Genomic DNA, 14,577 nt, shown 5'->3' on the forward strand with positions numbered 1-14,577 from the left:
GTACAACCCCTCAGATGCCTTTTTCACAGTCGTGATGTGCCCCTGGCCCACTCCCAGTGCTCTCCTAGACATTGGGGACCAGGTATGAATTCGCCAAGGTCCCAGTACTAACCCTGGGTCAAGCCCACCCCCACCCCTGCAGGGATTTGCAATCAGGTTTTTCACTTTAGACTTTAATATTTCATACAGCAATTATGGTGCATTCAGGAACCCAACCCCCCAAACCCCACTAGGAGGGCCCCCACTGCTGCCCTCCCACCCCATCTGAGGGCCCCAGGGTTTAGAGTGGAGGAAGGGGAGGTAACCACCCATCTGGGACTGACCCCAGAGACTGTCCCTGCCCTGCCTCACCCTCCCCAGGAGTTAGAGGGTAATGTCTGGGCACAACCCCCCATGCTCCCCTTTGCCCCTGCTTGTGCACATATACACACTATGGCTCCACATTGAGTTGGTCAGTTCCTGGCAGGGCCCCTACTCAACAGCACCAAGTGGGATGGGGGCAGGAGGGCTGGGCTAGGGAGACCCTGAGAAGGAAGAAGGCCCCAGCTATGGGACTGCAGGAGGGAAAGAGTGGGGGCCCCCCACCTCGCCCATCTCCCAGAGAGTCTCCGGTAGTCCCCAGTTCCCCCTATGGCTGGGGATGGCAGGCGGGGGTAGGAAGGCGACTGGTCAAGGCATGCTTTCCCTTAGCTGACCCCAGGGTCTGGTGATGGTCAGGGTTCCGAATAGGGGCTGTGTCCCTGCCTTAGAGAGTCTGGGAGTGGGGCTTCATTGCACAAAATACTGTGGGAGGGCCACACGCAGGGGGTGGAGCCCAGCCAGTCTGTATACAGAGATATTGCATTTAAAAAATGAAAACCTCATTTAAAATAATTAAAAAACAACAATGAATGAAACAAAAAAAAAAGCCCACACAACATGAGGCAGGTGGGGCAGGCAGGAAAGCAGGCAGGGGAAGCCTCAGACCCAAGGCATCACCACATCTTGTCTGACTCGAGATCCCCAGCCTGGGCTAGCTCCGGCCCCTTGGCTGGCCACGGGGTAGTGGTCCTGGGGGAGGGTTTGATGGGGAGGGGTACAGGCCAGGCCTCAGTGTGGGAGGCTGGCACGGCCATGCTGTCCGCCGGCAACTACCAAGACAGAGAGAGAGACAGACAGAGAGACCAGGCGAAGGAGCGATGAGAGCTTTGTTAGCACCCAGCAGACAGGCCAATGGGTGGGTTGACAGGCCAATGGTCGGGTGTCCAGACAGGCAGCAGGGGACACGTGGGCAGGCGAGCATGAGTCAGGCAGGTAGGCAGGCAGCAAGCAGGGAGAATGCAGTTGGGGGGCTGCCCTGTGAGGGGTGTGGCATCCCTCCAGCCGCTGCCTGCTGGGGCCTTGGTCTGTGGCTTAGAACTCAGCTTAGAACTCGGTGTCCACCACACGGAAAGCTGGCCTGCCTGCGGGGGGAAAGCAGAGCGGATGGCTGTTGGTAGGCAAGCAGGTAGGTGGAAGAGGCAGGGAAGAGGGCGAGGGCCACATCTACCTGAGTCAGGCATTGATGAAGATCGAAGGCTGGCCTCCTTTTGTAGCTGGATCTCCTTTAGTGCAAATATGGAAGTAGCTGTGCGTGGAGGAGAGACAGAAGTGGGGAATGACCCATGGGGCCATGCAGGACCACCTCCCATATGGCCCCACAGGGGAAACTAGAAAAATCTGCCTTTTCTTTGAGAGACCTGACTTTCGTCTGTTAAATAATCCCACACACAAACCAAATACACTAGAAGTGGAATATAGACTATTACATGACACCAAGAAATCATTATTAATTCTGTCAAGTGTGACGATGGTACTACAATTACCACCTGTTAAGTCTAGGTGATGGATGGTATCTGGGATTTGATTTAGATTAATCCAGTGGGGAGACATGAGAAGTGGGCCAATTTTTTTAGCTGTGATAATATCATTACGTTTAAAAGAATATTTTGGAGATACATGCTAAAATTATTTATAGATGAACGATATGTCTGGGATGTGAGTCAAAATAATCAGAGGGAATACAGATAAAACCAGATTGGCCACAAGTTGATGATCTATTGGAATACTTGGGGACTCAACCTATTATTTGGTCTAGTATATAAATATAGCTAATTTTAAAATATCCATATTAAAAAGTTTTTACAAGTCAGATATAAAAAGAGAATACCGGGGCCGGCCCCGTGGCTTAGCGGTTAAGTGCTCACGCTCCACTACTGGCGGCCCGGGTTCAGATCCCGGGCGCGCACCAACGCACCGCTTCTCCGGCCATGCTGAGGCCGAGTCCCACATACAGCAACTAGAAGGATGTGCAACTACGACATACAACCATCTACTAGGGCTTTGGGGGGGGAAAAAAATGGAGGAGGATTGGCAATAGATGTTAGCTCAGAGCCGGTCTTCCTCAGCAAAAAGAGGAGGATTAGCACGGATGTTATCTCAGGGCTGATCTCCCTCACCAAAAAAAAATAAAATAAAAATAAAAAAATAAAAAGAGAATACCCCGTGTGATTCCATTTCTGTAAAGTACAAGACAGGGAAACCTTATCTATGTGGTTATAAGTCCAATTTGCAGTGACCCTTGGGAAGGGGACCGGGAGTAAGTGAAGGAAATGGGGGCACGCTGGGGGAGCTTCTCCCATCCTGGTTTTTGACCTGGATGCCATTACATGGATGTGTCTAGTTTGTGAAAATTCATTGTGCTGTATACTTACGATCTGTGCATTTCTCAGTATATATTTTACAACGAAAACTTAAAAAAAAAGGTAAAGTAGGGGCCGCCCAGGTGGCGCAAGCGGTTAAGTGTGCGCATTCCACTGCAGGGCCTGGGATTTGCCAGTTTGGATCCTGGGCGCGCACCAACGCACCGCTTGTCAAGCCATGCTGTGGCGGCGTCCCATATAAAGTGGAGGAAGATGGGCATGGATGTTAGCCCAGGGCCAGTCTTCCTCAGCAAAAAAAGAGGAGGATTGGCAGATGTTAGCTCAGGACCGATCTTCCTCACACACACACACACAAAAAAAAACAGGTCAAGTGATGTTGCATCTATTTTTTTATGTATGTTTGAAAATTTCTATGAAAGGTGACAGGAACTAAAAACGAAATAACTTTTTTTGTAATAAACACAACACATCACACGTGTGAACAAGGGTGTACCCTCTTAGAGGTGGCGTAGCCAGAGCCCTACACAACCTGCCCAAGCTGTCTGCAGCTGTCCTGTTTCCCACAGCCCCCCACCGGCAGCTCCATTCCCCAGATCCACTCACTGTCAGGAAGTTTGTGGATCCGCTCCCCCAGACTGAGGAAGAATAGATGTTTCATGGCGTCCTCTGCGGAGATCCGATTGCGACCTTCAAACTGAGTGGGGGGCGGGGGCGTATGTGTGGAATACTGACACCTCCAATGAGTAGGCCTCTCTTCCTCCCCACTCCAGACCCTGCCCCTGGAACTCCGTTTCCCTACACCTGGAATCCCTTAGCCCCCAAGGCTGGCCCAGGAAGGTGGTCTCACCTGCAGCAACTTGGTGAGGAGATCAGCCCCATCGCTGTCAAGTCTACCACAAGAACAAGGGGACCTGCTTTAAATTGAGTTTGGGCACTCTGGCCCCTAACACCCACCTACCCACCAGCCTCACCGGGGTGCATGGCTCAAAAGGGCCTCGGCTCGGTACTTGGGGTAGTTGTATGTCTTGAACTCTTCATTGGACAGGATGCCCGGCCATGTCTCCTCAGTTGGGGTTCCTGGAAGGGAAGAGGAGCTACCCTAAGCATCTCACAGGGTCTCCATGCATGTCCCCACAGCTCCTAGGGCTTGTGTTTCCTCACCCAAGATGCGGAAGATGAAGTGCAGCTGTTCCTCCACTGTGGAGCCCGGGAAGAGCGGCCGGCCTGTGGCCATCTCATAGAAGATGCAGCCCACACCCCTGGGCAGGGAGGGCACAGTGAAGAGGGAGGCAGTTGGCTGGCTGGCTGTTGTGACTGAGCCACCCCCTTTACCACATGGCCCCTGCCACACTTCCACCTGTCCTCACCACATGTCAATCTGGGTGGAGTAGTCCGTGGACCCAAGCAGGATGTCAGGGGGCCGGTACCACAGTGTCACCACCTCATTGGAGTAGGTCTTTGTTGGAATTGACTTGGCCCGGGCCAGGCCTGGTAGGTGGAGAGAAGGGGCAGCTGGAATTGAGGAGGTCCTGGGAAGTCTGGGGGAGAGTGCAGTTGGTACTGAGGGCGTCCTAAGCAAATCCTGGAGAGGCTGAAGGGGACTTAGACTAGGTGGTCATGGGAAAGGGGGAGACCAGGGGTACCAAAGTCGGCCAGCTTGAGCTCTCCTCTCTCATTGATGAGCAGGTTCTGGGGCTTGAGGTCTCGGTGTAGCACCTTCTGCCGGTGGCAGTAGGCCAGGCCACGGAGCAGCTGGAACAGGAACAGCTGGGGACCCAGGAATGCAGGCAGAGGTCAAAGAGTATCCAGCAGCCTGACACCCAACAGGCACTGCTCCCCCTCCCAACACAGACACTGAGCCCAGGGCCTTGTCTCACAAAAGAGGGCAGGGTCCCAATGCCCTCCAAGGGCTCCCAGCAAAAAAGCCAAACGGGAAAAGACCGTTTCTGGGAGATTTGTGGGGTAGAGTGGGTGAGTGGGGGCCCCCTTGTGCCCCTGCTTCCTGCCCCACACCCACTTTCACGTTGTGCATGTTGATGACATTCCCACAGTCATCCAGGTACTGCTTCAGGTCCTTGTCCTAAGGAGAGAAGAGCAGGTAGAGGAAAGAGGGTCACATCCTGTGGCTCCTGGCCATCTCCCCACCTCCCCCTGGGACCCACTGCCACCCAACCTTACCAGGTACTCAAAGACAAGGGTGAGGGACTTCTCTGTGTGGATAATGTCGTGTAGAGTGACGATGTTGGCGTGTTTGAGGTCCTTGAGCAGGGACACTGCAGGAAACATGGGGGTGGGACAGGGGAAGAGTCAGCACCCCACCCTCAGGATAGAGGCGAGGACGAGGACCAGACAGGGATGAGCCCAGGGTCTCCTTCTTTCCCAGTGCAGTTTGGGGTGGCAGCTCACAGCCACCAGCTCTAACCCACCCAATGCCAGGAAGGTGTGTCCCCATGTTCCAGATGTGAAAACTAAGGCTCAGAGAAGAGTACAGAGCAAGAATCTGGGACTGCAGCCCCAGGTTTATGTGACACTAGATTGTCACAATCTGTTTTTGGTTTTTGGAAAGGGGCCTTGCTCCAACCCTCAGTACATAAGCCTGCAGCTTCATGTGAAACTGAGTTTGCACACTCAATTTTTATGCAATTCAAATTCACTCCATGTGACAGTCTAACTAGAAACTGTTGTGTCAGTAAATTGGTGAGCACCTTCAGGGGTGCTCTTAGAACCAAAGCAAGCACACTGCTTTCCAATTCATCTGCCTCTTCTCCAAACAGGAAGAGATTCCTGGTTACCTTGATTATTACCTACATATGTGGGTGATGGGCACTTTCTCACGAAGCTCAGAGTGTCGGGAAGTCCCAGAACCCTCGAGTCTCTGTTCTCACTATGGGGGGTGAGTGCTTGTGCCACGGAGAGAGCCTGGGAAGCCTGGGGCAGATTTTCCCGGATGTCTGTACCTTCCCGGATGGCGGTGCAGGGTGCCCCCTCTTCGTGTTCCAGTCTGATCTCTTTCAGTGCCACAAGGTTGTCTGTGAGCTTGCTTTTGCCTTTGTAGACGGTGGCATAGGTACCCTGGGGTGTGAAGAAGAGTGACAGGAGAGGAGCTTGAGGCTACAGGGAGTTCCCCCTGGCCCCCATCCCCACCATGGGCCTCCTGGCTGTTCCTCACCTCGCCCAGCTTGTCCAGCTTGATGTAAGTCTCCAGTTTCCCAAAGCCAATCTCGGACTGTGGGGTAAAGGAGGCTGGTTGAAGCAGGCTCAGGGGAGGGGCCTGGGTGGGGGTGGGGGTGGGGAGGGGGGGAGGGGAGGGGAGGGGGAGGAGGAGGAGGAGGAGGAGGAGGAGGAGGACAGGAATAGCAGATGCTCACCAGGCTGACACGGCGGAGACGGCGGCTGAGGGGCTTGTCGAAGATGGGGCTATTGAGGGTCAACTTCTCAAGGTAGCCCTCGGGCAGCCGGATGTCGGCTGGTAAAGATAGGCGCTTGTTGATGTCCTAGCAGGCAAGATGGGGAAGAAACGGGACCATGAGCTCCACCTCCCCAGGTCCAACTCTTTTCCAGCCCCACCACCATCCAGACAGGGGGTTAAGCACCTCAGTGGAGATCTTGCGTGGAGGATGGTTGCGCATGCGCACCCTCACTGGCGACTGCACCTCATCTGAGGACGTGGCTGAAGCCTGGTCACTTTCCCCGTCAGAACCCATCTTCAAGTCCTCGTGTACAATCTCTGGTAGTGGGGACAGGGGGAGGGCAGGCCAGGCAGGGTCAGGAGCCCCAGGACACCCCGTCCCCCACAGAACACATTCCCTCATCACACATGTATGCACAGGGCCCCTGGAGCAGCCTGGAGACCCTCAGGGAGAGGGTGGCAAGGCCCAGAGAGGTTGACAGGTCAGGACAGGTTGAATGGGGGGGGGGAGCAACAGTCACCTAGTGGAGCACCCTGTTCCAGGGGCAAGCTGAGACTGTGGCTGGCCCAGAGCCAGGGGCTAGGCAGCAGCAGAGGTAGTCAAAGGCCCTGGGAAGGCAGGCCTCAGGTAGGCAGGAGCCAGGAGACCTAAGAGGGCCATCGCAGAGCACAGGAGAAGGGCAAAGGGAGGCTTGGGGCAGCTGCAGCAGGCAAGGCACCCTTCCTCCTGCTGAGGCCTGGGCACCAAGCCAAGGAAAGGGGCACAGATGGACAGATAAAGAGACGGTGTTGAGAGAGGATGGCAGGGAAGGGGGAGAAAATGGAGAAAGGAAAATGAAAACAACACAAGTCTAAGAGGAACTCAGCTGGGAGGCAGCACCTGGGGACCAGTCTGGGGGTGGGAGTGGTCAGTGGACCCACCTGGTGCAGAGCTGAGCGGGCACCGTGCAGAGCGAGGTTCCCCAGGGGCGACACGTGTGGGGGCCTCTCCAAGGTCACTGCCACCACCACCGCCACTCTCATCCAGGCCTATCTGTTCCGGGGCACCATTGGTCTTGTCTACACCTCGGCCCCCTCGGAGTGTCATGGACAGCTGCCGTTTGATCTTCTTCATCCGATCCATGGCGACCTGAGCAGGGAGTACGGATGGGAATGGGTCCCATGTTAGCATTTCCCTGACCACCACGGGCCTCCTAAAACCCATGACAACCTAGTAAGGCACATTGATGTGAACTTGTGTCAATGCCCACCCAACCACTGTGGAGCCCTGGAATCACTCAGGATTCCTAGAAGCCTGGCATGGATGAGGACCCTCGCCAGTAACTGCTCACCTATGGCCAGCCCCTGGGTACCCTGTTCCTAAGTAGCCCACCTGGGTACTGAGGCTTGGGTGGCTGGCTGAGGTCAAGGGCCCAACCGGTGGAGTGTTGGCCTCTATGGGGGCAGCCTCACTGTGGGAGCAGAGGGCTCCACAGCAGGCATTCTTGGGTGCAGCGGCAGCGATGGACTCAGCCATGGGTGGAGCGGGGGGCTCGCCCAGGACCGAGGGACCACAGACACGGCCCCGGGCATGCCCATAGAATGGCATGTTCCGCTGGCACCAGCCCCACGTCACCCTCAACTGCCAAGGCAGAATGCTCCCTGCAGCCACAAGGACTCTCCCGCCTCCCCCAGCAACCATCGTCACGGTGACTAGCGGACTACTCCACTGGTCTACCCAGGTGAGGGGTGCAGGGAGGGGGGGTCCTGCCCAGATCCAACCACTGGGTGGGGTTGTGGGGGGATCTCAATGCACAACAGCTGTCCTGAGGGCTGCCAGAAGAGTTCAATCAGGTGGGGACCCATAGGCCACCCAGATTTTTATAAGCCAGGTCACATTTCTCCTCTACTTGAGAATACACATCTCCCTTATCACCCCAAATAAACATCCCAGTCCTCAATGTGGCCCATAAGGTCTTATCCCGTTCACCCCTATTACCTCTCTAGTGTCACCTCCCCCTCGATCATTGCTAGCTGCTGTTCTGCAAGCACACCCAGCAGTCCCACCTCAGGGCCTTTGCACCGGCTATTCCGGGTACTTGGAATACCCTTCCCCCAGATTTCAAAATAGCTCGCTCTCTCACCCCTTTCAGGTCATTGCTCAAAAATCACCTTTTCTATGGATAACCCTCCATGAATAACCCTATTTAAAATCTCAACAATCCTGAGGTCCCTCACCTTGCCAATTTTCCCCCCAGTTCTCATCACCTCCTCAGAAATAACACCATCTACTTATTGGCTTCTTTATTCTTTACTGTCTCCTCACCGCCATAACTAGAAGATCAGCTCCGCCAAGGTAGATTTCTGTTTAGGTCACGGTTATATCCTGAGAACCTGGAACAGTGACTGACACAGAGTAGATGCTCAAAAAGTGCTTATGGCAGAAATTAATGAATCAGGGGGCTGAAGGCCTAGGACTAACCTCTACCAAAGTGAACAGGGTTGAGTCCCTGCTACTCATGAACAACCCCAGACAAGGTGGCCCAGGGACACTAGCATCAGCAGATGACCTAGATGGGGCTGCTAGAGGGAACACGGCCACCAAAAGGCTCAGGCCGGCCTTCTTCTGCTTCCTCCTGGGCTCTGAGCCAGCAAGGAGGGGGAAAGACCTGGCCCAGGAACCATCTGGACTCACAGCAGGGCCTAAGATGGCCCTGGGCCCAAGGGAAGTGGAGCTAGATAGGAGGTCGAGGATGAGGCTGGGGCTGGATTCGCGGAGAGAAGTGGGTCATCTGTTACCTTGAAATCAGATGCTTACCCTAGAGGTCCCCACACCCCCTGCCTGACCTCACCACCCCCAGGAGGGGTAAAGGGCCAGCCTAGCAAGACCTCAGTAAAGAGGATGAGGTCCATCCAGAGAACCCAGGATAACAACAAAATCCTGACCCAGGAGGCTGAACACCGGACCTGAGGCTAAGGTGAAACATGGCCAGCCCCCAAAGACTGTCTTGTGTCCATATGGCACGGATACCCAGTCGCTTTGCCTGTTGTGGCAGGGAATGGGGGATCTAGAGGGGGCTGTAAGTAGGGCTAGATCGAGGATGAGGAGGGTGCCAGAAAGAGCCATGGGTCCATGACCTCTAACTGGAAACCCCAAGGGCTGGACACGTTCCAGAGTTCAGTTTTTTGGGGATTTTAGGAAGATGGAGTACAAAATCTGTGTATCATGCACCACCCCCAGCAGGGGGGCGCTGGGCAGCCCCTGTGAACAGAGACACTTGAACATTAACATGCAGTAAAACTTAAATAGTATCGTTTCACTTTTCTGAGCTTTTTAGATTTCAGAATAGTGAAAGAGGGAGCAAGAAACTGGATACAACTCCACTCAAAAAAGGGCACACATGCTTCCTGACCCCCGAGGACACGTAACCACCCTTAGAATACTCTCACACCCAAGGACACTCACCACCTCACACCACACTCACCACTGAGGCCACAGTCATCCCACTCGACTAACTCCCACAGGAACACACCATCCTCCTCCTGTCCGGACTCCCATAAGCACACACTGGACCCTCACAGTGTTCTGCTTCTTTCAGTACACACTGGGCCCTCAGAAGTCCTCTCTGCATTTGAACTGCTATCAGCACCTGCAATTTCCCTATTTATCTCTAACATCCATCAGCATACAAAGCCCCAGCAGAACACTCAACTCATTAGCATACACTCAGGCCCCTCTAAGTTAACTCTTACCGCCATTTGTGGGCACCTCCCAGGTCCAGCCGCCTGTTAGCTTCTCCACAGCACTCACCCCCCCATCAACACACTGTTCCCCCTACATGATTCTGACCCCTATTAATATGCACTTGGGACCCTCTACAGCTGACCCACATTAGCACTCACTGGACCTTCACACTGCCTTGAATCCCATTAACACAAAGTGAACCTTGAAGATCCCTGACCTGTTTTTTGCCCACACTCAGACCCCTCCACAGCTATAACTATCATTAACATGTATTCTGGTCTCCTCACTACCCTATTCCCGCCCCCACCCCACACCACCTCCCCTCAGCACAAGCTGGACCTTCACTTCACCCTGACCTCTATTATCACACACTGGGCCTCACACAGTGCCTTCCCATTAGCACACCCTGAACCCTTACTCAGCCCTATTCCCCGGGGACACACAAACACACTGTTCTATAATGGCCTGACCCTCATTAGCGAACAAAGGTCTTGATTCAGCCCAGACTCCCCTTAGCACACACGTGAGCCCTCCATGGCTCTAATCCACCTGAGCACACCTAGACCTTCACATATTCCTGTCTTTCATTTCTCTTTGCTTCAACTCCTCCACAGCTATAACCCCCGTTGGTTCACACTTGGACCCCTTCCCAGCCCTGATCCTCCTTATTGCACACTAGATTCCCTCCACAGCTCTACCCATTAACACTCCCTGGAACCTCAACACACCCCAGTCCCCCATAGACACAAGCACACACACCCGTCTTCACTATGTTCTGACGCTCATTAGCATATTCCAGGTCTCATACTGCTGACTCTCCTCCCATTGGCACACACTTAAGCGCCTCCATGGCTCTAAACCAACATTAGCAGTCACTAGAACTTCATATATCACCCCACCCCTTCTTGGCGCGTTCTAGAATCTCACATCCTCTGTCCTCATGGACACACACACACACTGATCTCATACCATCTTGATCCTTAATACATTGAACCTCTTATAGTGCAAAGACACTTCTCTTCCATTGCCCCGTCCCCCAATATATCCACAACTCTGATATCCATCAGCACAGGCTCAGGCCTTCCACCACTGTCCTCATTAGCATATACTGGGCCTCATACTACCCAGACCTTTATTACCAAATGCGCCTACCCTCTACAACTATGACCCCTCATTAGCACATTCTCAACACATGAGTTCTTCCACTATCCTGCCCTTCGTGAACACACTCTGGACCCTCACACGCTGCAGTACCTCATGGACAAATACACAGTATTAACACCATCCTGACCCTCATTATCACACACAGGGCCTCAGAGTTCTGATCCTAGTAGCACACCTTCTGGTACCTCTACCACCCTATCCCCCATTAACACACACAGGGCCTCTCTACAGCTATAACTCCATTTGCATATCTCAGCACTCCTCTGACATCCTCTCCCTCGGGTCCCTCCACCGCCCTGCACTGCACCCCCACTAGCACACACTGGGCCTCAAACCTCACACAGCGGTAAGACTTATTACCACATGCTCCGACCCCCATTAGCAAACCTGGAGTCTTTTACCACTGTGCCACCCATTTTCACACCCTCTTGTCCTTCGATCACCCTGCTCCCCATGAGCTCCCACGGTACTGCCCATCCCCAGCTCCCAGACCGGGCCCAGGGCGGGGCCAAGGTCAGGGAGGCCCCGAATGACCCCCCGCCCCAGTGCATTCTGGGAAATTCGCTGGAGGAAGGGGCACATGCCAGCGGTGCAGCCCAGAGCCCTGGGCACCGCCCGGTGTCTGAGTTGTTTCTGTAAGAGGAAAGGCAGCCCCCACCCCACGTCTCGGGGACGCGCTCACCGGCGGGGGCGCGCGAGCAACCTCAGCGCCGCGAGACCGGCGCGGCGGCGCCTGGGGCGGCGGCCTGGGTTGAGGCCGCGCGACCTCCTTCTCCTCCTGTTCGCCGCAGGCGCCCGTCCCAGTAGTCTTCGGCCATGGCTGCTGGGCCCGGGCCGCCGCCGGCTGAGGAGGAGGAGGCGGCGGCGGCGGCGGCGGTGGCTGAGGCGGAGGCGGCGTCCCGCTCAGCCGGCCATGAGCTTGGCCGCTGCGGTCGATGCCCCCGGGCTCGCTGGCGCCGGCTCGAATCCGAGAGCTCACGGCGGCTCGCGGCTCAGAGCCGACTGCTCGCGGAGACGCGGCGGATCCCAGGGCCGAACAGCCAACAGCCCAACCGCCGCGCGCGTCGCGCTCCACGCATGCGCACGCACACGCTGGACAGGGTGAAGTGGGAAGGAGGGGACTCACCTCGGACTGCATGTACCAAAAGACCCGGCCGCAGCGGGAGGGGGCGCGGCCATTGCGCGCACACCCGGGAATGTGGCGCTGGCCCTGGAACGGCACCAGGGGGGAGTGTAGAGGTTATTTACTACTCAGTTTCGATCTTGCTAGAAGTTTGCTAGCGCCGAATTGGGCAGCAGCCGGGAACCAGCGTGCCAGTCACCACTCGCTCCCCCTACTAGGTCTCAATTGGTACATCCCCATGGTGGCAAACGGGACTTTTGCAAGGAGGAAAAAGACAGATGAGGCAGTCAGTCCCAGTCTCCTGAGGTGCCTCGGGAGGCAGGAATTGTAAAGGTTCGCGAGAAGATGACTTTTCTAGGAGAGGTGGCCTGGAGAATCATTGGCCTTTACCACCTTAGATAGGACAGAATCTAGCCCCGCCCAGCTGCCTCTCCCCCGCCCCCGCCGCTAGCTGGTTCCCACTGTGAACGTGTGCGGCCCCGCCCTTTGAGGTTGTCGCCCAGCCAATCGGATTTGCACCCTGGGTGAGGCAGAGCAAGAATGAAGGGCGTGGCTGGGCTGAAGAGGCGTGACTTCGCTGCCCCCTACCACGCCTCTGCCGGGTTTTCATGGGTTTTCACCGTCGTGGGGGACGGGCCCTCCTTTTTGTTCTGAGCTCCTCTGTCGCTATAGGCCAAATATCCCGCAAGATGATTGGTCAAAAGAACGTTCAATCGACTTTCGTCCCGCCTTTAACCCCCTCCCATCTCCCTCAGCGAGGCTCACGGGGCAGAGCCTAGGCTGAGAAGAGAGGAAAGGCGGACCTTTAAAGGGGCGAGTGCATTACTGCGCATGCTTGGGACTTTGGGTTGGGAGGGTGGCTTTTCTCCGCCTCACGCGAGCGTTTGCGTAAGCACCCTGAATTGGGTTTTCCTGCCACTTCTCAACTACCTTTCCTTGCCCGCCAGAGCCCCGCCCGTGGCTCCCCCGACCCTGCGGTTTTCTATTTTATTTATTGGGCGCCTGTTGTGTGTCAACACTGCCAGGCAGACCTAATCCTTCACCCCTCTCTGCTTACACCAAGCCCACTTCAAATGGCGGCAGCATTCGGGGGCATCTTTACACGGCACCCCAGTCCAAAGCCAGCTTCCCCGCCTCTTCTGGGCTTCCCTTTATAGAGGCCTTGGTCACACCAGAGTTTTCAGTACGATTCATACTAGCGAGGATTTACCGGAGCATGATGGGAATGGAAATATTTGACAAAGAAAAGTCCACCGCGGGCTAGATGATCAGGTCCATCACTTCTCTGATCTTATCTCCTACCCTTCCTCCTCTCACTCCACTCCAGTCTCCTAGCTGTTCCTGAATAAAGCAGGCACAGTCCAGCCTCAGGGAGTTTGCACTTGCTGTTCCCTTTGCCTAGAATGCTTTCTCCCAGATATCCACATGCCTGATCCCCTCACTACTTCCAAGTCCTTGCTTCAGTGTCACCTTATTCGTGAAGCCTTCCCTGATTACCCTATTTTAAAATGACTGCCTGCACCCCTATCATTCCAGATCCCCAGACCTGGCTCTATAGACCTTTCCAATAGCACCGATCAACTTCTAACATAGAATTTATTGTGTTTACTGTCTATTCTGGGTCTCACCCTAGCAGAACATAAGGCCCCCCTCCCCCAAAAAAAGACAGGGATCTTTTTTATCCATTGCTGTCTCCAATGCCTAAAACAGTGCCTGGCACAGACTAAGCACTCAACAAATGTTTGTTGAATGCCTGATGGCAAATAGTTCTAGGCAGAGATAAGAGAAGACAGCATTGTCCCACCCTGTCCTTTGTGCATGCTGGGCACAGGGGGCTCAGTGCAGTGACCCAACCCCTGCCCACTGAGCCCTGGTCTCCTATCTTGCTGGTATTATAATGGTAGACAAACATGACAGAAGTAAAGCAGCATGTGTGGTGGAACTAAGATGCAACCAGGTTTCTTGGGTTCTTGATGAAGGGTGTCAGGTGTCAAAAAGGTAGCAAGGGGATCCAGGAGCTGTGGTGGTGAAGAAAGGGACAGAAGTGTCTGGAGAATTAGGAGCTGTAATGGGGAGATACAGCAACAAGGTGTCTCGAGTACCCATGAAGGAGCTGGGATAGTGGAGAAAGGGGCAGAGGAACAAAGTTTGTGTGCAAGCCTCAAATGCTGTAACCGTGGAAGACAGTGGACAGAGGTGGGAGCACCTGGGGTACTCTAGAGCAGCAATAATGGAAAAAGTGCCTGTGGTGGGAAAACCTCTCCACTTGACCTAGACAGCTAGCATCACCACTAAATACATGCCAGAGGTAAAGCACTTCAGTCCCAATGTCCTGGTAGGGAATCAAAAGGATGGAAGGATGAGGTGAGCCAGACAGAGTAGGCCAAGAAAAAAAAGAGTCATGAAAGGGAGGTGGGCAAGAGCGTACACTGTGCCTGGGCTCTGGAGCTGGCCCAGGAGACAGCAGATGTGGAGA

At 54.7% G+C, this 14,577-nt stretch overlaps 2 protein-coding genes across 9 annotated transcripts in view; one reads left to right on the forward strand and one right to left on the reverse strand.

The window, feature by feature from the left end:
• Positions 1–14,577, forward strand: part of LOC101398697 (uncharacterized) — a 727,039-nt gene that overhangs the window by 70,164 nt on the left and 642,298 nt on the right.
• On the reverse strand, positions 1,170–12,441 carry CDK16 (cyclin dependent kinase 16). Of its 8 annotated transcripts, none has more exons than XM_087427210.1 (17): positions 11,661–11,786; positions 8,396–8,475; positions 7,012–7,219; positions 6,275–6,408; positions 6,050–6,175; positions 5,851–5,907; positions 5,639–5,753; positions 4,860–4,954; positions 4,699–4,761; positions 4,325–4,448; positions 4,049–4,169; positions 3,843–3,940; positions 3,653–3,758; positions 3,529–3,592; positions 3,285–3,375; positions 1,529–1,606; positions 1,170–1,442 (listed from the first exon to the last, which is right to left on the reverse strand). In XM_087427210.1, the coding sequence occupies exons 2-17, from the start codon at positions 8,399–8,401 to the stop codon at positions 1,405–1,407; spliced, it is 1,524 nt and encodes a 507-aa protein (XP_087283336.1). In that variant the 5' UTR covers positions 8,402–8,475; positions 11,661–11,786; the 3' UTR covers positions 1,170–1,404. The 8 variants fall into 8 exon arrangements, with proteins under 8 accessions (XP_087283336.1, XP_087283335.1, XP_014646516.1 ...); XM_087427209.1 differs by lacking the exon at positions 11,661–11,786 and adding an exon at positions 9,555–9,685; XM_014791030.2 differs by lacking the exons at positions 8,396–8,475; positions 11,661–11,786 and adding an exon at positions 12,105–12,441.

The sequence above is a fragment of the Ceratotherium simum genome, chromosome X (genome assembly GCF_057802395.1).
Source record: "Ceratotherium simum simum isolate JZ-2026a chromosome X, ASM5780239v1, whole genome shotgun sequence".
In the NCBI taxonomy this organism is placed as follows: domain Eukaryota; kingdom Metazoa; phylum Chordata; class Mammalia; order Perissodactyla; family Rhinocerotidae; genus Ceratotherium; species Ceratotherium simum.